The sequence below is a fragment of the Enoplosus armatus genome, chromosome 15 (assembly GCF_043641665.1).
Source record: "Enoplosus armatus isolate fEnoArm2 chromosome 15, fEnoArm2.hap1, whole genome shotgun sequence".
Taxonomy (NCBI): Eukaryota; Metazoa; Chordata; class Actinopteri; order Centrarchiformes; family Enoplosidae; genus Enoplosus; species Enoplosus armatus.
In genome coordinates this window covers 15,387,936-15,412,174 of record NC_092194.1, presented here as the reverse complement: position 1 = coordinate 15,412,174, position 24,239 = coordinate 15,387,936, and the positions used below count along the sequence as shown (strand labels likewise).

General features: G+C 40.3%; 2 protein-coding genes across 2 annotated transcripts; one reads left to right on the top strand and one right to left on the bottom strand.

The window, feature by feature from the left end:
* Positions 1 to 839: 839 nt before the first annotated feature.
* LOC139297755 (inositol-3-phosphate synthase 1-A-like) lies at positions 840 to 7,041 on the bottom strand. The gene is given in 12 exon segments (XM_070920545.1): positions 840 to 1,636; positions 1,638 to 1,755; positions 1,893 to 2,110; positions 3,056 to 3,169; positions 3,243 to 3,407; positions 3,904 to 4,119; positions 4,756 to 4,905; positions 5,022 to 5,215; positions 5,489 to 5,618; positions 6,237 to 6,398; positions 6,479 to 6,603; positions 6,929 to 7,041. Coding segments are annotated over 11 exon segments (1,650 nt in total). The 5' UTR covers positions 6,593 to 6,603; positions 6,929 to 7,041; the 3' UTR covers positions 840 to 1,567.
* A 3,675-nt stretch (positions 7,042 to 10,716) lies between these two features.
* LOC139297361 (programmed cell death protein 10) lies at positions 10,717 to 19,080 on the top strand. Its single transcript, XM_070919991.1, has 8 exons — positions 10,717 to 10,836; positions 12,256 to 12,480; positions 13,193 to 13,246; positions 15,587 to 15,704; positions 15,911 to 16,037; positions 17,097 to 17,175; positions 17,332 to 17,414; positions 18,232 to 19,080. Exons 2-8 carry the CDS (start codon positions 12,391 to 12,393, stop codon positions 18,311 to 18,313), a joined length of 633 nt encoding a protein of 210 aa, XP_070776092.1. The 5' UTR covers positions 10,717 to 10,836; positions 12,256 to 12,390; the 3' UTR covers positions 18,314 to 19,080.
* The last annotated feature ends 5,159 nt before the right edge of the window (positions 19,081 to 24,239 follow it).

The window sequence follows — 24,239 nt, the reverse complement described above, 5'->3', positions numbered from 1 at the left end:
AATAATAATAATAAACAACTGAAATGCCCCTAAAGAAAAGACAAACCCTTTTCACCACTCCCCTTTTTCGGTCTGGTTGCCAGGGACGCTGTATGGCGGGGGGGGGGGGGGGGGGGGGGGGTGCGCGTCAGGTAGCGACAGCAGGGGCATGTTCCCTGCCCAAAAACAACATGGCAGGTCCCCTATAAGTTTCCATTCCTGTCACTCTTTACTGAAACAGAAGTGAGGGTTGTTTAGTTGGTGCACAGCCTGTTCTCAAACAAATGCCTTGTCCCACTGAACCATTTTCTTTCTTATTTTTTTAAACAAAGTAACCCAACTGGATATTTTGTAGGCCTTCTCTACACTTTTATAATACCAGTAATGGCTCCACCTGTGCATTAGCCTGGGCATCATTGAACATTTTTTGATATTAGTGTGGATACAATACCTGAGATTCAGAGCTTATATGCAAAACCAATACTTTTTTCCCCTGGATACCTTAATTTGAGGATGAGGTACATATGGAAGCTTAAGTTCTTAAATTTAAAATATTGTCTAAACACAAGCAGAACCTTTCCTAAATACAAATCGATTTGTCTGATCAAAAAAATAGATGGATGTAAACAAGATTACAACTCTAACCAGACATTCAGTGCCAGCTTGAGTTTTTGATACTCTGTGCTAAGGAGACATATTTTAGTATTGAGGTTTAATACCCAGCCATAGTGTCCAGGCATGTCATATACTTGCTTTTGCAACAATGGCTATTACCCATTCACACAAATAGAGCATATTTGAACTTGTGAGATGGTTGAATATGAGGAAAGGTGAATTAAAAAAGACAAGCAATCAAGACAAACATTTAAACATTCATTGTACACAAATAGCCCATGTTACTCTTTAAACCAAATAGTCAAAACTACATACATATTTTCTGTAGTTCTGTATTAGTGTCACACAAAAACATATGACTGACTACAAAAATGCAGTGATAGACGACAACACAAAATACAGTAAGTTAAGAAGATGCCCCCCATTCAAGATCAATATCACATTTGTTTGTAAAACATATGGACACATTTTTAGAAACTACAATGTACAATTGTATTTTACATTTGCATTACATATGGAAAACCATTTGAATAAAAATACAAGCACCATGAAAAAACTAAAACACTGTATTTACTTTTTTAACATATTCAATACATGGTTAATTCTGCATTTCTTTTTAAAAACTGTAAAACATATTGTAACAGAATAGCCTGCCTTTAACGTTATGCTGTGTGGACACTCACATGATTGTAGTATTGGGGCTTCAAAGCTGTTGATGCTCAGTAGCTATAGCAGACACAACTGCACGTATGACATGCAAATTCTGCGGCACCATGCCTTACTTTAATAGGCCACAACTTGCTGACCTATTATTTCAAACGCATCTTACATAAACGTCATGTTGACTGTGGAAAGTTGTCAAACCAGTGTTGCTCTTGTGTTTTGCCTTTGGACTTAGTTGGGACGATCGGTATCAAGTTTAAAAGTGTATTACGGTTCAGTTCTATCTTGGGCTGTAGTGTTGCATTTGCAGTCACATTGCATCATCGACATGTGCGCAGAAGCCATTTGTTAGAGGTATGTGGTTTCCGTTGGTGAGACAATTTTTTTTTCAAAGCGTCCATGTTGCCATTGCTGTAGTTCGTATGTGGAGGCAGGAAGTCTCTCTGCAGCTTGTGCTCCAATAGCATGTGGTTCTGAGGAGGAAGGCCGAGGCATGCTCTGAAAAAAAAGACAGGGAGGGAACTTCTGTTGTCAACTTCTGTCACACCTGTATATAAGCCTGAGACCTTACAAGTGTAATTCTTCTGTTGAATGTACAATGCAACCTTTGGGGGAAATGTGTGTCTTGTCCATACCTCATGATGTTTTCTATGCAGGCCCTCTGGCGGAAGAAGGCGTTGATGACCGGGGTGCCTGATGGGACCAGGGGGGCCTTGCAGAGGAAGGAAAGCAGTGCTAAAACACTGTGGAAGGACTGGAAGTCCTGCTCCCCCTGGGGCCGGACAGTCACACGCTGGCAAAGCTCTGTCAGGATCACTAGGTCCAGGATGATCGGGCTGGCGAGTAGAGAGTCCTGAGGCAAAAGGTGAGGTGAGTATAATGGTGTAATAGAGGAATAAGGGAATGATTGAAGACATTAAACAATCCATTTTTGGTACAACATACTGTAGTTCTTTGCACATGCAGGAACTTTATCTAACCTATAGCAGTCTTTTTTTTAAACTACCACTAGGAGTCGCCAAATCAGATATTTTCAAACTCTACACACAAAGGCTTTAATGCCAACTGCACTGACTCAGATAAAATGACACCACATTGTTTCAAGTATTTGACTGTTGTTGGATCCATGTACCTTAACTGGTTTACATAACTGTGAACTCAGCATTAATTTACTAGGAAAATACACATTTATTTTTTCCTACTTAAAGCCACTATGTGTAACATTTTTGTGTGACTGCAGAAATGATTTCGATAGTTTTTGTTTTTTGTTTGTAGAAAAATTGGGACAATCCTGGTGAAAAGTGGTGCAGTCACTTTCAGCCCACTCATGACAGTGAATAGCTGTCTGTCACTGTGTCTTTTTTGCTACTACCACTGGGGGGAGTTGTACATTTTAAAATTCAACACATAGTAGCTTTAAGTCTGTTTAATAAATAATACTGACTGCATGTACTTAATCCAAATGAATGTAGTTTGTCATCCAGATTTAGTGTGTAAAACATAAACAGAATACATGTTACTTGCAGTGTAGGAATGGTGTCGAGCTAAAGCAGCTACGCCAGTGAAACATTAAATAACTATGTCAATGACCTGTTGATGTCTCTTTAAATTAGCTCCAAGACTTGTTAAGAAGGATTAACAGTAAGCTCCTGAGCCTCCTCCTCCTCCTCCACAACTACAGTCAGATAAAGAAGAATAGCTCCAAACGTTGTGTTTAGCCAGCAATTAGCAGTTTGGACTCTCACATTAGAAATTGTGCTAATATGCTAGATTTGCTATGTTTTACAGAAACACTGACCTCACAGGTGTTGTGCAGTGCGATAGTATTGGTCCCTCCCATCATTATTTCTGAAGTGTATTCATCCATGGCACGCTTACTGTCTCCCACATAGGGGACATACTTAATCACCACCTGAAATAACACACAGAGACAGTTAATAACTCTGATCAGTTGTTTTCTGTAAATGTGGAACTCAGTTACTCACACAGTGGTCAGGTTTTTCTCCAGGCTGGTACAATACGGGGTTAGACTGGACCATGTCATCCACCACATTGCTCTTGGAGATCTCTTTGGAGCGGAACTGCTGTGGAGCCGAGAGGTTCTTCCCATCGTTGTTGCCAAGGTGATTGTAGCTGACAATGGAGGTCGGCTGTCGAGGGGGAGATGAGCTTATTAAAATCTCTTGGTTCAGAAAATACATTGTACTGTAAGTTTGCAGCTGTCGTCTTATTTTCATATCTGGCAGTACAATCACATTCTTGCTCTTCCTCCCGTTTAAACTTAATTTCCTTAAACAAACCAAGCGTCTAAGGATAGAGGGTGTTGTACGCTGTAAAGCCCTTTGAGGCAAATTTGTGATTTTGGGCTGTATAAACAAAAGTGATTGACTTGACTTGTTAAATATATTCCCTTTTGATGCCTGAAAACTACAATAGCAATGAACATTTTTAATCAGCAAGTTGGCAGTTTTTCTTTAATATGCTAATGGTCTTAGATAGGAAGCATCATTCACAAATCATTAACCTCCTATTCTAGTGTGCTTTTCTTGTGTATTATAACCATATTAGTAGTGACTCAGCCTAATTAGTATCAGATAATTTCTTTATCTATGCCCCTTCCTTCTACCCATGCATCCTTTTTCTCACCTTGATACCTGAGCTGACCAGGAAGTCCACCAGCACTGACTTGATCTTGGTCTGACCGGATTTGAAGTCATCTCCTCCAATGAACACCCCTTTCTGCACGGCTAGCTCTATGGCTCCTGGTACAAATGTGTTCTGTGGGGAGCCGTTGATGTAGGCACAGCCCTCCAGTATACTTGCCACTGCAAACAGAGTGGAGGGAGAAACCTCTGCTTCAGCCTAATGGATGTAAAAAAAAAAGAAAGAGGTAATGTCTGTGTGTCATCATTTTACACCAACAAAGACAACTTGACTCACAAGGCTACATCTCCCCTGAGTCTCTCTTCACATCGTCTCTGTAGCACAACTCTGTTGTCGACTTTTTGCCTATCTAAAATTGAGCTATTTGCTGAAGATCACAAGTCTGTGAAATGGACTATTATCGTTGCTGACAGCAGTACAAGCACACTGAAGACAGGAGATAAAATACAAAGTCACCCATGAGGAGCAAATCATAATTTTCTTCCCCTGATCTGATATAAAAAGGAATAGCTGACTGTTCCAGACTCATTATGGCATTTCATCTCCAAATCCACAGCTAAGTGTTAGGAGAGCTAATCATTTCATCCTCTAAGCTTTATTAATCACTAAATGTGATGCAGGATTACTGTTTGGACCTCAGCATAGAAGGAAATTAAAGTTGATTGGGTGATTCAGGACTACCGGCCACCAACACAATCTAGGTTGCTTTCAAGGACAGTTAAAGCTTTTAATACTGGAGCTCGACTGAAACCAACGAAACGATTTTTGCACTTGAATGTATGTTTTACAAATTGGGTTTCGAAACCAAACTATCTTCATGGCTCCAGCACTCACCTGGATTGCAGCTAGCAGATTCTTTGCACTGTCATTGACCCCCGGTATGATATCACAGAAACGCTCAGTATTGGCGGTCCACAGCACAATAACTTTGTCCACACCACTCGACTGACGGAAGTCCCTTATGTCAGCTCTGATCTGCTCCACCTGGAAGACCATTCACTCTTTCAGTCAAATTCAAAATTCGATATGAAACAACACAATCTAAAGTGGAATACATGGATGGAGAAGAGACTCTGGTCCTCACAAATCTGCTGCATTACCTGCTCTGCCATGGTCCCAGTGAGGACGTTGTCCGCCCGACTCTCTTGGTTTGCAGCAATGAATTCTGGGACATAGATGGACGGTCTGGGTTTCATGCGGCTCATGTACGGTTGCAGCTGCTCTTGTAAAGACCAGTCAAGCACCTGAGCTCTCTCCATCGCACTGCCAAGATCCATTGAGGAGATATCCCAGCCTAAAAACACAAACAGCTCTATAAATAGGCTGCCTGTTAATGCTCTTCCCTTATGAAGTAACTGACTAGATTGCATTAGAGGACAGCGTAAGAGCACATCTCTGACCATCTTCACCTTATGAAGGGGCTCTGAAGCTGCCCTGGGGTCAGATTTCCCTGCTGTTAACACTGCTGTTATCTCACTTGCCCTCTCACACACACACACACATATACACTTCTCAGTTTCAGTGTCAGAGGTTTGACCTCAAGCAGACTATCTGCAATTGTCCGTACCGTCAAAGACAATATTATTAGGGTGCACCATGGGTAAGAGGTCACGGAAGGGCACGTTGACTTCGCCCTCAAGCCCTGATCCCAGACACACAGTAGAAGTCTGCAGGAGGGAGCCGAAGTAATTTGCTTTCTGTGGGAATGTGGGAGAGAAAGATGAGAAAAGAGACACTTTGTGATTTAATTCACTGTAGTTTTACTGCTTTTGAGTGTATTAAATCCTATGACCCAGAGAAAAATGGAAATGGAAATCACAGGAACCAGCTCATAGAGGCAAAAATGTATGACTATATAAGGGGAAATCCCCAAGACCAGAGTCAGTTAAGCCCTTAACACTCAACTGAACACGTCAGCATAACCAGCTTATAATGAGTCTCTACCACGGTATCGGGGGACATACAGTAGGCTATATTTATTAAATGGGACAAGAAGGTTCTCTATTAACTCGCTCGTGGAAGCCTCAGGTTTTCACATCCTATGACAGTCTGGTTATAAAGAGTTCATTCACCATCTAGAACTTTCTGTCTTTTTTTGAAGGACGAATGATTGTGATGTTTGCATGTTTTAGCTGCTTAGCTGCAAATGTATGCTTTATACAAGAGACAGCCATTATCCAAGCAAACCAGTAGATTTTAGCCAGTAGTTTGCATTCATTTCAAGTTGCTTGAGATAGTTAATCCACATCATCGATCAAAGTTAGATTTGTTATTGTGAAGTGAAGTGACAGGCATGTTTTGGCCACTCCACTCACCTTCTCTCCAGTCTTGGTTCTCCAGGTGAGACCCTGCTTGTTGGCCAGTACAGCTGCCGTGACTGTGGTCCCGTTGTTGCCTCCCCAGCCCACCAGCATCACACCCAGCCGGGGCACATGCCTCTCTGTGCGGAACGTCATCTCGGTGGCGTGTGGAGTCAACTATTTAACATATGGAGCAAAATTAGAACTGATACTGTACAGATGCATGTGTGCACTCAGAGAGGGGGGGTCCTACTTACTGTGAGTTCATTGCCCTCTTTGTGCACTGATGAGGTCTGGTAGGAATACTGAGCCTCAATGTGTGTATCTGTGTACCTCACATTAGGGCTGTTGACATGAATGTTCACCGACATGGCTGCAGAGTCTGCAAAGAGATGAGAAACAAAGAGATATTACCCAACGCCTTTATGTGTATGTGGAAACAGCACTATGAGTAATGCTGCATTTCCTCAACACGTCACTACTACTGAAGTTACCGACATGCCCTGTCGAAAAAGGAAGAGACAAGTTATCTCTACTCTTTCATGCATCCTTAACTGACAAAACTGTCAAATTCTTATTAGAAACAATAATGTTACAGCTCAGACCATCTTTGGCTATTTCGGTCAATTAAAAACGAAGAAACACGTGTCGTAATATAAGAATGAGACGGGCATATGAACCAAAACTAAATCCGGAAACTCCCTCACCTCTTTTCACTTCAAGAGTAAAGATGTCTGTAATTAATTTCGCTCAAATGAAGCCTGTTCTGGTGTGTCTCGCGGACTGCTCTTCGCCTGTGTGTGGATGGAAGATTCCAGTCCTTTCCGTCTAAAAGTGCCGGGTTATTGCCTATTCGCTGCTCAGCAGACTGACTGCGCAGTTGAATATCCTCCCTTGTTACGTATACAGCGTACGCGCCAATCAGACCGCTACTTCCTCTGTTATGTAACCCGCGAGGATGGAGAGACTGCAGCACCTCGTGGCAACCAGCGAATGGCTGGGCGGGACGGCAGCACGTCTAATGCACACCAACGATGAGTGGTCGGACCACAAAGTTTGATAGTGATTCATTTGGACAGGTTTGGCTGTTTCTCGCCTCTCCAGAATGATGCAGGATGTTTCTAAAGTCGTTTTCAATCGCCAGATGGTTCAATAAAATGAGGAATTGTATTGCTATTTATTAACATTCCTGCAGTCATCAATATTTGTTGTGTAATTAATGTGGCTGATGTGATGTCCTGTGTTTGTGATGGGCCATATTATTAATATTATTATTATTTTTAATTATTATTATTTAAATGTGACAAAAGTGTGACACAAAAGGTAAGACATCAAAGAATATGACAAGAAAAACATGAGACCAAAGGGGAAAAAAATAATAAGAGGAAGAACATGTTGATATCAAGAGAAAACAGTAATTGTGATGTGCAAGGTAAACTGGGGCATGTGTCTTCATATGTCTGTGTGCATAAAGGCATGTTGTTATGTACGGAGGTGTGAGGAGGGAAGTGTGTGACAATGATAACATGAGAGCTGTACAACATAACAAAAGAGAGAAAAAAAGAAAAGAGAAAAAACAGCAACAGTAAAAATAACAGCTACCCTTATTACCACTCATCACTACCATCTTTATAATAATGATCGTACTGATAATACCCAGCAGCAGTATGAAGTGGGGCGGAGGGGCCTCCCAGGGTTATTGGGCCATATTAGAGTTCCATACTCTGATTTGCATTAGAGTGTTTATTAGTTTGCATGTACATGTTCATAATTACTTTCTTTTCACATTTTCACGACAATCACGACAGTTGATTAGTCTCTGTACTCCAGCACATTCAATCAGAAATGAAACGGGTAAAGGTTAACATGCTGACTTTCAGCTTTGAGTGTGCACACTGTAGGAAGCCTCTTTATACAAAGTCCTCCTAACTTTTAGGAGCATGCATCATGGCAATCAGCCTCAATATACAGACAACACAATCAATGAGAGCCAAACAATGTCCTTGATGGGAACAGTCAGTCAGTCACCTGATCTCAGTCCAAATGATCTTGCGTTTCTCTTGATAAAGACCAGAGTAAATGCAAAAAGCCCCCAAAACAAGCAAAAAGTGAAGAGGCCAGGCAGAGAAAGATATCACGCGTCTGCTGATGTCTAAGGGTCATAGACTTCAGCCACTAATATCTCAAGGATATCACACCTCACTTTATTTAGGTTTATGTTAATTTGTCTAATTACTTTTGGTCTCCTAAAATTGTTTTTGGTCAGCGGATGCACATGAACTCCCTCAAATCATAGCCGAAAGTTAGATACAGAGCCAACACGACAAAAAGAGTGTACTCACAGACAGCACTGTACATACTGTGTAAGGGTAGAGGATAAGTAAAAGACATACAATGCCTGCTGCATTTCATTCTTCAGCCTTAATACAAGAGCCAAGATTTGACCAAATATCCAAAAGCACAGCACTGACACCATGAAAATGTTATATGGTAATATGGTTGATATAATATTTATAATATGTGTGTATCTCTGTAGCTGGATTGTTGCAGTTGTTAGTCACTGGCAACTGAATTTAGTACATTGCTTTCCTCTATGTGCAATATACAGTATGCCTAATATATACTGTTTGTTCCCCTTTAAGCACATTACAGGTGGATTCAAGCGGACATTTCAATCCCTTGTAAGTACAATAGGTACATTCTTTACTGTGTCTTATGTATCCTTTACCATGTGATGTGAAGACTCCAAGAATACACAGTGTTTGGAAAGGTGTGGGGTCACAAGTAGACACAGGACACAAAACAGATGTAACAAAAGATGGTTTACTCTTGATGTAAATCATTTACAAACAAGAAGTCTGACAACAGTCAACTAACAACTGGTAGGAAGAGCTCTCATCAATATAACCAATATCTACAGATGGATGACAAATTAAAGGAAACCCCTGAATAAGGTGAATCTAACAAATGCAGTCATTGATTAAATTAATATGATAAACCTATATACTGTAACAACTTATATAACACCTTTCAAAACAAAGTTGTAAAGTGTTGAAAAACAATGAATTAAAATCAGGTACATAAAATATTAAACTTAACCAATAAAACAGAAAAAACATATGAACTGAAAAATAAAACCTTGGGATGACATCAGTGAAAGGCTTTTGAAATTATTTAAAAGATGTTACTGATTCTGCATGTAACATATTTTTTCAATCACGATGCGTCCATACAGGCCGCGGGGATCATTGCCTGATTTAAAGAGTTTGAAAATGAAGTGAATCAAAGGCTGTGGCCTTCACTGTCACCAGATCTACTGTATGTACAAAAAGAAGCTGATTGGCTAATGGGCATGAGCAGGCAGGTGGTGAGATCAGGTGGCTCACTGAAGGTGACAGGTGGACAGGTGAGGTATGGCATGGCCACTGAAATGACAGCATACTGTCTTTTAAACACAAAATACAGACTGATGAATGTAAACTGGAAACAGTGGGAAGAGGAGGAACTTGACAGCACTGTGGTTACATACTGTACAGTATGTACACCAGTAATATTCTCTCATTCTCTTTTTTTTTTATAAATTATAAATTAATGAAATTACAACCATTATAGCCATTTTTTTGCTCTTACAACAAGAAGAGGTTAAAAAAACAACAAAAGAGCAAATACAAAAAAACAGAATATTTCATCTCTGGTATGCTATTAGACATATTGCCTGAAGGCTTTATCTGCCTGGAGCCTGCACTCCTCTGATCCATCAGAGTGATACTAACCAGACAACTGAACTGACAGCTGGAAGATGACCTCTGCATTCCTCTGGAAAAACGAAAGATAGAAAATTAGACCCTTGACCTCTTGACATGTGTAGAATGTTATAGGGACATGTAGAGATTGCCATGAGGCAATTTGGGGAAAAGAAACAATATTATTTAACTGCGTCCTGGTGTATATACCTGGGTAAAAACACCACCATATTTGTTCTTGGCAAAAGATGCTCCATTTGATCAGGTAGCTATCATTTCAGCAGGCTGGTCAAAAGGTATTATTTTAGGGCTGCAACTAACATTTTAATTTTCTATTAAGATGTTGAGTTTTCTCTTCTTCCTTTTTTTTTTTTTTTTTACATCACAAGTTACCTTAACCCAAAATGACTTCTTAAAATTGTTTGCTCCAACTGACTGACAGCCAAAAATGTTTAGAAGATTGATTCGTGACTTTAAAGGTGTATGTGCATATGAAGATCCCTTTTCTTTTCATTTTGCGTTCTGTCATGTCACCATCATCTTATCAGATTAATTAATTTTACATAATTCTGACAATAAATATGAGATGAGAACATACATTGTCATTTTAAAAAATGCAAGGTAACAAGGTAAAACATTGGTCTTCAATGGACTGTAAGTATCTCAAAAATACAATAACAGAAATGTAACCATTTTATATGACGCTATATCCATCCGCCCTCTGATTGGACGCCGTGTGTTTACGTAGCAACGGTCCGGAAGATGTCGCTCAGGCCAGTCCTAAAAAACTTCCGCCTTAAGTTGTAAAGAAAACATAGCAGCTAAAAGGCAATCGACGGCGTAACCAACCCATTTAAGAAGTCAGACCAAAGGTAGATACGAGTACACATTTGACACGCATACACCGATTTACACATATGTGCTTAAGCAGTTTGTTGACGTGTTTTACCTCATCAGCAAACACAAATCTCCAATTTACTGTAGCTAGCACGTAAGCTACGCTGTTAACTGCTAGCAGTTCGCTACCATCGATTTGGTCGGCCATAGGCCTCAATTGGGTATCTTTACGGCTAGATCGCGATAAATTTGTCACTATACCCAGTCAGTTATCGTTCTGAAAATGGATTTTGATAGTCTGTTATCTTTAATTAAACAGGAAAACTCAGTTAATGGTACATCAGCTACTTTGTTAGCAATGTCCACTGAGCCGACTAGCTGTTACCTGGGACTGAATACATCCAGTTTGCTAGTCAATGCAGCCTGCCAGTTTGCCAGCCAGCGCGTCAGACACTGTGGCTGACGAACCGTAATTTTACTGTATATTTTAAATATTGGACAGCTCACGAATGGCACATGTAATTGATAAAGTTTAACCGTGTACTCAAATGCTTACTTTTTAGCTAACGTTAGCTAACAACTGAGCTACACTGCCAAACATGACTTTGTCAGGAAGGTATTCTTGCTCTTTAAATCAGACTCTTATAAATGTATCTAAACAGTTAAATAGGAAGGGGATCTTGCTTGTAATGACTGCTCCTTGTTTCCTTATAATTTACATTATTACACATTTAAGTTGCTGTTTGGTCACATTGGCCTTTCTGTCATCAGCCAGGTAACTTATAACTGTGCCACTCCCCTCCTTCATGTTAAACAAACCAACAAGTCATCTCTTACTGCTTGTTTGTAACATACATAGTAGAGCATATAGTAGCTTAGATATACAATATTGGTTGGTATATATCAGTATCAGCTAATATGTTAGCAGATAAGTAACAAGAAATTGCAGTAGAGAAATGCCAAAGATATGTTTTTAGGTAATACAGATTCATTGTCATGGTTCGTCCATCAGAGAGTGTTGGCATGTTGATATTTTAACAGTAAAATGTCCTGTTCAGTGCATACAGATCAAACTTTATTATCGCCCAATAGCAATTCCAGTGCCTAAACTAAGTGCCAATCTGATACCTGTGCTTTCCCAAATTTTAAATCTTTATACCTCACTGCAAGGAGCTCATCAAAATCATTTTCATGTCAGGCAACATGACGCCAGGGATTGATGTGCCTCTAGTCCTCAGCCACCTTAGATTGAATGAATGTAACTGACAGCTGAAACACTGAATTGTATAATGACACTGCAGAAGAAACTGTATTTGATGTAGATTGGTCACATCATAGACAGTACCCGATCCACTTCATACACACTTCCACTACTAATAACTAAGTATCAGGGAACTACCAAAATACTCAATGTCTTGCCATACAGATAAAAACCTTTCAATTTCTTTCTCCAGGCTCTTGTCACTCTGGAGCTTGTGTGGTTTTCAGAGTGTATGTGAGTGAGTGTGAGTGGGTGAGTGTATGTGTGAGTGTGTGTGAGCTGCAGTTTCCTCCTCACCTTTTCACCAAGAGCTGCTCCTCCCTGGAGGATGACAATGGAGGAGATGAAGAATGAAGCGGAGACAAACTCCATGGTATCCATGACGCTGTACGCCGTGATGTACCCAGTTTTCAATGAGGTAAAAGTGTTTGTCAGTATTTGGTTGAATCATATTTGTACAGTATTAGTTTGACCTTTTATTTGCCAGAAGATGAGTGTTTTTATCCCCACTGAATCTGCTGTGTTACGTAGTGAAATAAGGGGAAACTTAAATGATCAATCCCTAGCAACCATATATTCATTAATGCACCATTAAAGATGGCATGTGGCCAGTCTGTAATTTAGGCAAATCACCTGATGCTACAAGTCCCTGAGAAAAAAAGCATAAATATATCGTAATATTGATTCCCACTGCAGTTTTAATGTAGCCTAATGTATTATTATTGATGCCGCAGTATGTGTACCTGCAGTGTAAGGAGACAGTTATTATAGGAGGAGCAAAGTGTTATACACATGGTTTACAATTGTATTAGACTGATTATTATTGTGACAACCAAAAGTGCAACTATAAATGGTGAAACACACTGTATAATGTTACAGTGGTATTTCCAAGTGTTATGGTTGCTGAACTGGGAAATTGGACAAGTGAAACCAATTTGCATGCCAGTTTCCAAAGAAAATGAGATGCTTTATCTTGTGGCGTTCCTTTGAATCACCAGAGAAATTTGGTTGAACTTAGCATGCAGCTGCTGTTGAAACCCCTGCGAGTTCTTATCAGACGTTAGGTGACACAGCAATAGACATAACATGTCCAGATTTGGCTGTTATAATGTGTGTTTTTTTTCCATTAGCTGGAGAGGATCAACCTATCAGCAGCTCAGACACTCAGAGCAGCCTTCATAAAGGTAGGACTATGCATGGATCAGATTACCTGAAACATAGGAGTACAATATTACCACTCCATGACCCTCACAACTTCCTGTCATAATATCTTTGGTTTAAATCTAGGCTGCATCCCAGTTACCCATTTTGTTTTGCAACTGCAGTTACATTTTATGTGATGCTCTAAACCAATATTCTGCCAAAGATTCAGTTCCTTCCTCAAGGACACAGACAGGAACATGCATACACATTAGCTGTGACTGTGGTTGAAGCCGTAACTTTCCAGTTTTAGGATGACATAACAACAGGGTCACTCCACATGTTTTTATTATTTAAGGTAATGGGAACTAGTCAGAACAGTGCCACGAAGTGCCGCAACAACTCAAGTAAAATGACTCCAGCAAACAGTGTTTGCAGTTTAGTTGTGCTGCTACATTCAAGGATAACTACAGTTTATTACATCTGGAGATCTTTTTTCATAGCTCCGGCCACCACCTCTAGCTGAGATCTTGGAACGCTGCGCCGGCGCTAAAACAGGTGCAATGAATTAGGGCTGCATCTAGTAAATATTATTGTTATTGATTAATTTACAGATTACTTTCTTGATTAATTGTTTTAACTGTGAAATGGCACAAATAGTGAAAAACACCCATCATAATTTCCCAGAGCCGTCATCAAATGTCTTGTTTTGTCTGACCAATGGTCCAAAACCCAATGACATTCAGTTTACTAACAAACATAAAAGACAAAAGCAACAGATCTTCACATTTGAGAAGCTGGAAGCAGAGAGAAATGCTTCAGAAATGACGAAACTGATTAATGAAATGAATTTCCTGACGATCAATTAATCGACTAATTTGAACAGTTCTAACAATGGGGCAACAAACATGGGCGGTCAAAAAAGTTTAAAAAAGCCCCCAGAATAGAGGTTCTGAAAACAACTTCCAAGTTCAACTTTGACTGTTTGCCGTAGTTGTGTGTGCTCACTGATTTCTTGGGCAATGAGGGATCATTAGCGACATTACGGTTAAACATTACGGATGCACTCCCTTTAGGTTTTTCCAAATAAAAGGGTTTAGATAATCTGGCAAAACTGCTGGCTTGTTTACAACCTATAGGACTATTTGACTGCCCATGCTTGTTGCCATATTGGACCTACTTTTAGCAATGTCGCCACTTTCAGAGATCTCAACACTTAGTTTGGGGAGTACAGTGTTATCATATCTGATAGAATTGACGACTGGAGGAAGAAAAAAAAAGTTGGTGCCCCATGCTCACCGACAGGAGCCTTGATGTTGTCTCTTGTAGCTCTTCTTTTCAATGCTTTGTCAGAGTTCCTCACTTGCAATGTTTCAAATTGATTCACCTGCAAAAATAATGTAAATGTTTTTTTTTGGACAATCTTTAATCGATCGATCTGAGAAATTCTGTTGCCAACACATTACTTACTTGTTTGTCTCGTGCCTTTTGTGCCACTTGAAAACAGTGTACATACAGTATGTACCGAGAGGGCATGTGTGGGCCCAAAAAGTATGGACATGGTCAGTTTTCTTGAAGAGGACTAATGTGAAGCAGAATCTCTGTTCTGTTATGATGTTGCCATGTACATTTCACTGCAACTCAAGTATTCAGTGAATGAATAATGTATGACGTCATATAAAATGTTTTTTCAGTCTTACCTTTGTTATTAGTGATGTAGAGTCGTAGGCTCAGTTTATATGGTGTTCATTATGCTCATTTACATGATTGATATTCAAATGAATGAACTCACTGCTATCAATATATCATCAGAAGAGCTGATATTCAGACTGGTGTTGTGATACCTGACTGTAGTCATCAGATGAGACTTAAGGTAATGTCTCGATCCTCTTTTTTTTTTTTTTTTTATCTATACACTGCTGTGATTGCACTGGAATAACAAAAGCCCAGTGGCCATAGATTATCTCTGTGCTGCTGCTGATGAGCAGTAGAGTTGAGAAGATTCACAGATGAAATATTAATGAAGGAGAAGTGGCTTTGTCGTTATCCAAACCAAAGGGAGATCTGATCACCTTACAGCTGTTTTACTACGGCATTTGTGGGTCTTTTGTTCACTTGTCTCACTGATTGGTGTCTCTACTGCTTCCTGGCTGGTGTAATTCAAGGTTGAATTATTCAGGAGGAGAGCTTTTGTGCGTTCATATGAACTGCTCACAGCGGACATCTGACATTCAATAAAGTTCCAGCTTTGTTCTCTGCAGCTCTGAGCCTCGTCTTGCTTTTGTTGGAGAAGACAAACTGCGCTGTATCTTATTTTCCTCTCGTGTGAATTGCTTGCGTCTCTTCCTTGCCCTGCTCGCCTAATTCAGCTCCTATTTTGTCAGGCGGAGCGGGAGAACCCTGGCCTGACTCAGGACATCATAATGAAGATCTTGGAGAAAAAGAACGTCCAAATCAACTTCACTGAATCCCTACTGCGCATGGCAGCCGATGATGTGGAAGGTGAGTGTATGAGAGATAGAAGTACTGGGATATTATGGTGGAAATGGTCTTCTGTGACTCAGTGATCCAGGTTTGTTGGTGATGCAGCTGTATGTTCATCCTATCTCCAGTGTATTGGTATTCACCAGAGTTACCAGCTCGTCTGTCTGCCCATTTATATAAATCATCGAGTCTCTGAGAATGTGCTAAACACACTTTTCCTGCAGAGTTCATGATTGACCGGCCCGAGCAGGAGTTCCAGGACCTAAATGAGAAGGCCAGAGCTCTGAAACACATCCTCAGCAAAATCCCTGATGAGATCAATGACAGAGTACGCTTCCTACAGACTATCAAGTGAGTGCTGGCAGTGAGCACACACACACACACACACACACACACACACACACCATGCTGTTTGAAAACACAAGTCTGCACTGGGTTTAGAAATAGATACAGCAATTTACACATCACAGATGAATGCAAGTAATTTACACATTACAATCAAATGCTGATCCGTCCCGCAGGGTGCAGTGTTCAGGCCTTCAGTAACTTTAACCTCTAAATCTAAATCTAATCTAAATGTTGCACCGTGTAATGTACACAGACTCGGCTAGTTAAAAACAATGAGAATATCTGCAGTCCAGCAACAGTCCTGATGTTGTTCAAAACTGTTTCACCCCTACTGCCTCATGTACTATAAAAAAACTCCAGTGTGTTTTATTGACCTGTTGTGTTTCAGTAACATGGACATGCTCCAACTCCATTGTTTAGTCAGTTTTGTTCTTTTGTCCACACCGGATGTGTTGTGCCAGTTGGCATCTGCTGCTTGTGAACACCTTCTACAATTTAGCAAATACTTTACCAGTTGCAACATAAACTGTACAGTGCTGGGTGCGGTGGCCATGTTATTGTTAATTGTCATGGTGACTGGTCAGAATGAGATCATCGTGTCTGGACCGAAGTGATGGACTGACATTTTATTGATCGTGTAAAATTCCGTAACCTGCATCATTGTACTGATAAGTTAAGCATCAGACTCTTGAAAATCTTCACCATAGCAACATCAAGCTACTGCTGCTAGACTATGTAAGCTAGCTCAGCTACTTGTAACCCAGTTGTAAGCTAGTTAATGCTGTAGGTAACCAAAGATCATCACTTAAATCTGATATCTGTGGAGGTGTCTGGTCAAACGACCTCCTGATAAACGTGGATGTGTGTTTCCAAGTCTCAGAAATGTAAAGTTGGCTGTGTGAAATGATCATAACTGAGACTATTGACTTGCTGTAGCCGGCAATAGCAACTGGAAGTTAAAAGACAAAACAGGAAATGACTTCAGTTATACTGACTGTTGCACCTCTTGGTCGTATTTGTGTTGTGAAATCCTCACTTGTGTTGCTGTTGCTGTTCCTGCAGAGACATAGCCAGCGCCATAAAAGAGCTCCTGGACACAGTCAACAATGTCATTAAGAAATATCAGTACCAGAATCGCAGAGTGAGTAACAGAGACACACACACACACACACACACACACACACACACACACACACACACACCTGTGTACAATTCTCACTTTTTCGTCTTCTTTTTCACGTCTTCTTTTTTGTTTTTGTTTTGAAATGATATTTCTCTGTCTATTCTGTTTGTGAAGGCTCTGGAGCACCAGAAAAAGGAGTTTGTGAAATACTCCAAAAGTTTCAGCGACACCCTCAAAACATACTTCAAAGACGGAAAGTAAGTGTAACCGCAACACACCCCACATGATGCTTCAGCTTCTCATTGCACTGTTTGAGTTCTGTCAAAGGTGCTGGGAGAGTGAACATTAGGAGAGGATTCAGTGTTTCTAGAAAGACATGTTGCTGTTAAATTGTTATAAATGGATTTTATTTTAATGTTTTGAGCAGCACAAACTTCTATTTAGGTAGAGCCAGATTAAGGCTGACATTAATTACCAATTTGATTTGTTGATTTGATGACTATTCTTATTCTCAATTAATACCCTTAAGTTATTTTTAAATGAATAGTTTGACATTTTGGGAGTCTGGTTGCCTCGGCAACCTCACAGTGACAACAAGACTCTGCCAGTCTCTGCCAAGAAATAGTCCCACACATTGACCCCGCTGCACAGCCGCGAATTGTCGTTTTTACTCTTCATCCCTCAAAATGATCAAAGGTGAATCAACACTTATGTGACACAGTGCCAACAAAGACGTACACGATGAGCTTCAAGGTTATACTGATTATCGTTGTTGGGAACCGGCCAATAAACTGACATCCATTGTTAGTGTTTTAAAAAGGTCCTCTGGATATTATGACATTGTCTGTTATCTAATCATCCGGCTCCTAGTGCATATCTACACTGTGCCGTCCTCCATTGTACCGCAGAGTTTTAAAGAGAGGGGAGGGACCCGAGGGCAGGAATGTTTGCAGTGACACAGCTGGTCACTTGTTAACTAACCGCTCCCATTCTGTTTCCTCACTAAAAGTTAACTATTTGTTTAAACGGTGTCTCCGGCCTGTTTTCTCAAGTTGTCATTTTCTGTGTTCCCAGGGCGATAAATGTCTTCATCAGTGCAAACCGGCTCATCCACCAAACCAACCTCATACTGCAGACCTTCAAAACCGTGGCCTAGCCCTCAAAGACCACAGAGCCCCCCCCCCTCACCACCCCCACATCCCCTCTCCCCTTCTTGTGGGGAGCAACTGCTAGAATGGTGGAAGCTTGAAGAGCGCCTGACCCATATATGTAAATTAGAAAGAGTTGATTTTAGGGTTGGGGGTCGATTCCATTGAAGTTGATATTCTAGATTCCAGTTCAAGAGACTGAAAAGTGCCATTTGTTTTTCCAATGAGGATTTTCCAGTCTTGAAATGGAACTGAGTGGGCCCAAAGTCTTGGTTGATTGATTTTATTTGGACTGTTTTAATTTATAACCCTGGTCTTGTTGGGAGTAGGTGAGGCGAGGTGTTTATTAAAGACTAATTGCCATTTTTCTAATATATTCACGTTGATCATTTTACTTTTAGCTTTTCAATCATGGCTACACATCTCAGACCGCATTCAGTAGGGGTGTGTCTCAGTCATCTGTACTGGTTTTCTCTTCTCGGCTCCCTGTTTGTGTCATTTTGCCATGGTCTGTACGCGCAGGATCTAGCTGCGAGGAGAGGAAGCAGTGTTGGACATTTGAGAGGCAGACTCAGATTTCTCTTTATTATCAGAAGACAGAAAGCCAAATGACTTCCAGCACAATGTGCGCCTTACCAAGTCCTGTAACATTCCCTCCTCTCAGTGTAATGAAGCGGAGCCAGTCCCTGCTGTTGGGGGATGTAGAGAGAGAATTGAAAGTTCTGTATTTAACTGATATCTGGTTGCAAATGTTCAATAAATAGTTTCCAAATGATGATGCTTTTTTAAATGTGTCCGAGTCCAATATGTGTGGGGTGACTTCTTTGTTTTTGTGAAGTGTCGTCACGTGAGAGAGCGGGACTTTGTTAGGCTCCGGCTTTTTTCTCCTAATTCTATGTTAGCTGAAAATAACAGCATACAGGAAATACATTCTCAGTTACAGTGACAGTGGAACGGGAAAGAAATGGACTCCAGGATTTATACGTTGTAACTAAAGCTTTATTAAAAGTGCTCCACTGATTTAGCATTACACTTCTATAACATTGTCGGACTCACAATGGACAGTTTGTATTTTTTTTAGTCCAAACCGGGTGCATACTAGCTGCTAGTAGCAGCTAATGTAGCCTCGAGCCGAGATGAGGAGCGGGCTACAGAGGTGTGGTGAGCTCACTTCTTTCTAAAAACCCAGATTGTTTTTCATTTGCAAACTTGTATTTTCGCCCAACCAAGAGTTGACTCAAGTTACATCACTTGAGGCAATTTACTATATTTCACGCAGCTCCCTCTGGAGCCACAAAAGCTTTTACACAACCTTTTTCTTTTATTCATATATGCAGCAGTACTCCCCAACACCTGTAAACAGACTTTGATGTGTAAAACCATCTGCAGGAAAACGTTTATTTGCAAAAACAGACATCTCCATTTTTATTAATTTTCCTAAATTCCTAGAGTGTTTTTATTATTGTGCATTCCAGGGAATATCAATCAAATTGGTGTTGGGTTATTTAATTTAAGAATGGTGTTAATCTGTTTTTGCCAATGAACTAACCAATGAAATATTCCGTCTGTTGCATGACCAGTTCCTCAACTCTTTCCTAATCCAAAATATGACATGAGTCAGAAAGAAAAGGAGGAAGTTTGCTTTACCTTTTCTGCTTTGTGGGATATGCACAACACACACACATTTCTTTCAACCCAAAGCAAATTTGATCCTTGTCCTTCATTAGTACCAACAGCTGAGAAGTTGACAGCGTTATTTAAAATAAGCTTGTAAAATATCTTTTAGCAAAGATTGAGTCTTATCTTAGTTTTATGTGAATAATGCATCTTATCTCCAAGGCTGCTTTTGATTTTTGATGAGCATGCACATCCTTACCAGCAGACGCTTCCTAACTGTACAGTACCAGGTCATTTCCTTGATACTGCTCTTGTCAGCTGAAATACTGTTGTTTAGTTCCACGGGGCACTGGGACAATAACATTTCCAGTGTTGCCTGGAAACAACGTAGAGGGAAACCATGAAATTACCGAGGGAAAGAAAGACTCCAGAACTTCATCCTCCTTCCCACGCAATACCACAATGTAAAAATACACTGCTACAAGTAAAAGTGCTGCATTGAAAGTGTTGTATTAGTAAAAGTGTGTAAGTAGTATTAGCAAAATGTACTTAAAAGTATCAAAAAGGAAAAGTGCTCAGTAGGAATGGCCTCTGTGAGTGTTGTGTTACATTATTAGTGTAAGTGGCATTTTACTTTTGCCATGGTCATAATTTAAGATAACATAAGATAAGATAAACCTTTTTGGATCCCCAGAGGGGAAACTCCGTTGTTGCAGCAGCACAAAGACAGAAATAAGTACGGTGAATAGGGAAAGTAAAAAATAAATAAATAATGAGCGGCATGTAAAACTAGAATAATAGAAGTAAAATAGTAGTAAAATACTCAAGTAAAGTTCAAGCACTAAGTGCTCCGCTTGAGTCAGTGTGCTTTCTTGCATTCCACCTCTGGCATCTCAAACTTGAAGAGTGAGATTCACCTGGGCGTGAGTCACACTATTCAGATATCTGACTCGCTGATAGGGCAGGTAGAACGGCAGATATGCAAATGTGTTCAAGTGTTTTGGTCCTGAAAAACGAGTCAACCTCACTTTTTCTAAAGGAGACATTTCAGACAGAGATAATGGATTGTTCCAAGAAGTAGGCTGGTCCATGCAGCTGCAGTTGGTATTTGCAGTGAGGTGAGTTTTATCCAGCGTTTACATGGGCTCCTCCTCTGTTTCTGCCTGCTGCATCCTGTCAAACAATACAGAAGTGAGAAAACTGCATTGTGGCTTTCTGTCCACCTTCATTGTGTTGTGTGATTCAATGAGCACATAAGTCATTGTTGAAAGATTGAGCTCAATCTTTACTGAAGCACATTTTCTTAGAAGCAGCCTTGGACTGGAGAAGGAGGCTGAATAGTTTCACAGGCAAATCACTTTTTTGTTTGCACAACGTTCCCAGTAATGTTTGAAGTTCAGGTATTCATTCTGAACAAGGATATTATTTACTTTTTATTATTTCACAAGGAGCCAGCAATATATAAACAATTCAGTAAAAAAGAAAAACATATTTTACAGATACTAAAATTTTCACGAAAAGCAAAGAAATGAACAAAGATAGACCCTGAGGTGATTATAAGACTGTATATGATTCCTCCCCCTCCCCAGTCGTCTGAACAATTGCTCAAGCAAACAATGTGCTATTAATTAAGCCTTGTTTCATTTATGTAACTTTACTCAGCCTACAGCCTTATATATATATATATATATATATATATATATAAGGTGGCTAACTAACGCTAGCTTCAAAAGCCAATCTAGGTTGAGCATGCTAGATGTGTAGCTTTATGGTAACGTTAGTGATTCAACCATATAATTGTGTTGTTCCCATGTAAGATGTACTGATGGAAACCGTTTTGTCTTTTTGATTGTATTTGCAGTACAGTAGAAGTACTCTGGCACCTGGATGGACATTGTCATCATTCAGTGTGTAACACAAGCTGTCAGTAGTTAGACACGTGTATTGTTCGGTCACCTGTTCAACTAAACCTGTGCTCGTTTCGACACAGCAGAGCTCAGCTAATTCTCCTTTAGCTGAACCTGAAGTGGCCAAAAACAAATCAAATAAGGCAGCTTTAAATGGAAAAATAAGAATCGGAACCTTAAACCCTTGGTCCACCATTTTGGTCCAGACTGACAGCATATAGCTTTAGAGCCATATATAGTATTTCCCCTCTTGCCCAGGATGAAAAAGCTAATTACGCTAGCCTCTGTAGCTAACGTTAGCCTTGTTACACAGTGTGTCCATGCTTCATAAACACTTGCAGATACAGCTGCTGCACAGATTGAAATAAAAAAAAGTCAAAGTCAGATTGTAGAAATTAGACTATCGGACTATAGAAGGCCCCTCCCCCGCTCAGGTAAATGCACACTGTGAGTCAGGAGGAATGGGTGCTCAACATGTCTAAATGTTTATGTGTAGATCCTCCAGCAGTTTACTGATGTGTGATCTGATGATGTGTATTATTTGACACTAATCATAAAAGTAGTCTTTTCATAAAATGATATACAGTACAAAGTTACCACGTATGCAATGTTCCAGGTGAACAACTAAGCAGATGTTGGGGCCCCATACTTATAAGATTCATTATTGTCTGGATGAGGTCTCCTTGGTATGTAGGAGTTATGGAGGTCTCTTTTCCTGACCCCTAGACTGCTGTGCAAATAACTTGTCTATCATCGGTTTTGGGGTACTGAGGGACCCTAGGGAGACATAAGTTTACAGACTCATGTGTTATAGTAGGACCCCTGTATGCCTAAATGTATAAAAGACGAGTTTGAACAGTGTTCGAGGCAGCAGTACTGATTCGGCTACGGGTGCTGTACAGGTCAAGACGTGCATGCCTGTTGATCCTGATCTTTGATGCAAATAAAGAATATTATGTGAAAAGTCAGTATCAGCGGAGTTTCCTTCCATCATCGGATCATCGCCTACATCTGGGGAATGAAGAAGAAATGAACAACACTGAGCTGTAGAATTAAAATCCCTGTTCTCCCTCACATGTCTCCTGCAGTGATGCTGTGGTCTTCCTGCTCCCTGGCTGTGCAGCTGCTCCCTGCAGATCCTCAACTCAGGAAAACTCCTCTGCAACAAACACTCTGCATTTACACCTGTCTTTATAAACATGCTTAGTACAAGTTTGTCCATCATTTAGCCAGTAACCAATGTATTGTGGTTACACATTGTCCTTTATACTTCTATTAATGAGGCAGTTACTGAAAACAGTTGCTACAGTGTCTGTAAGACACTTCAGTCCAAATGTTAGATTTGTCATTGTCGTTGAATTTTCTCTGGTGAAGCTGCAGTCTTAAGACAGACAGCCATTGATTTTGTGTTTACCCAATAAAAAAAAACACAGGACGATTCAAAGTGCTGCACAGAGACGTTAAAACAACAAAAGAGTAAAGAAATAAAAATACAAATATTTAACATAATACAATGATAATATGGCCTTGGGTTTTAAAAACATTTAGTTAAAGGTACTTTAATCTGGATTTAAAAGCTGCAATGGTCGGGGCACTAAGACAGTCAGGATGGCCTCATCGACCGCGATAAAATATGCTCACGAGCAAATTATGTTGTTTCACGCGCGCAGACACTAACTTCCACTCGCGAAATGTCCGTCCTCGCGCACAAATTTAACAACCGAGCATTGTACAGGCAGCCACCACGCGCGGGAGTTTCTACATGCAGAACTCTTTCACAAATATATTAATTCTCGATAGAAGTGGCCACAACAAACATAGTTAAGTCGTCCCATTTTCAAATTATAACTTGACAGTCATGAAATCTGCTTTTCACATCTAGAATACAAGATTCTACAGATGAAACTTGCAAAAAGGTTTGTTTCGGGCCTCAGCCCTCTCCACAGCACCTCAGTGGCACGAGCACAGCATCTTGGGGGCGAGCGTTTTGTGAACACACGCTTCCTCCATCGTCCGGGCGGAGCGCTGCAAGGGGGAAACAACTACAACTTCCTTAAACGACAGCTGTCAGTCAAGGTTGAAGGAGCTCCGTGTGGGTGTGATCGCGTTGAAAGTGGGTTTTTAGGAAGTCCTGTCAGAAGTCCATTGGAGTACTCAGTTTTGTTTGAAAATAAAAGCATCAATCCATTTATCCAAATCTTGTTTTGTCATGCGGCCCCTGATTTTTAAGGTGATAAAATGCTGATTTTGTTATTGCTTTTACGTTACCGTTAAAACTTAAGTCAGAATCAATTAAAACACCAAGGCTCTTAACCGGCTCTTTTGATTTTAGTGCCTTGACCTTTCAGGTAATTAACTGCAACAACTTGCAGTAAGGTTTATCATTGTCATTCTAACAAACAACAGCGGA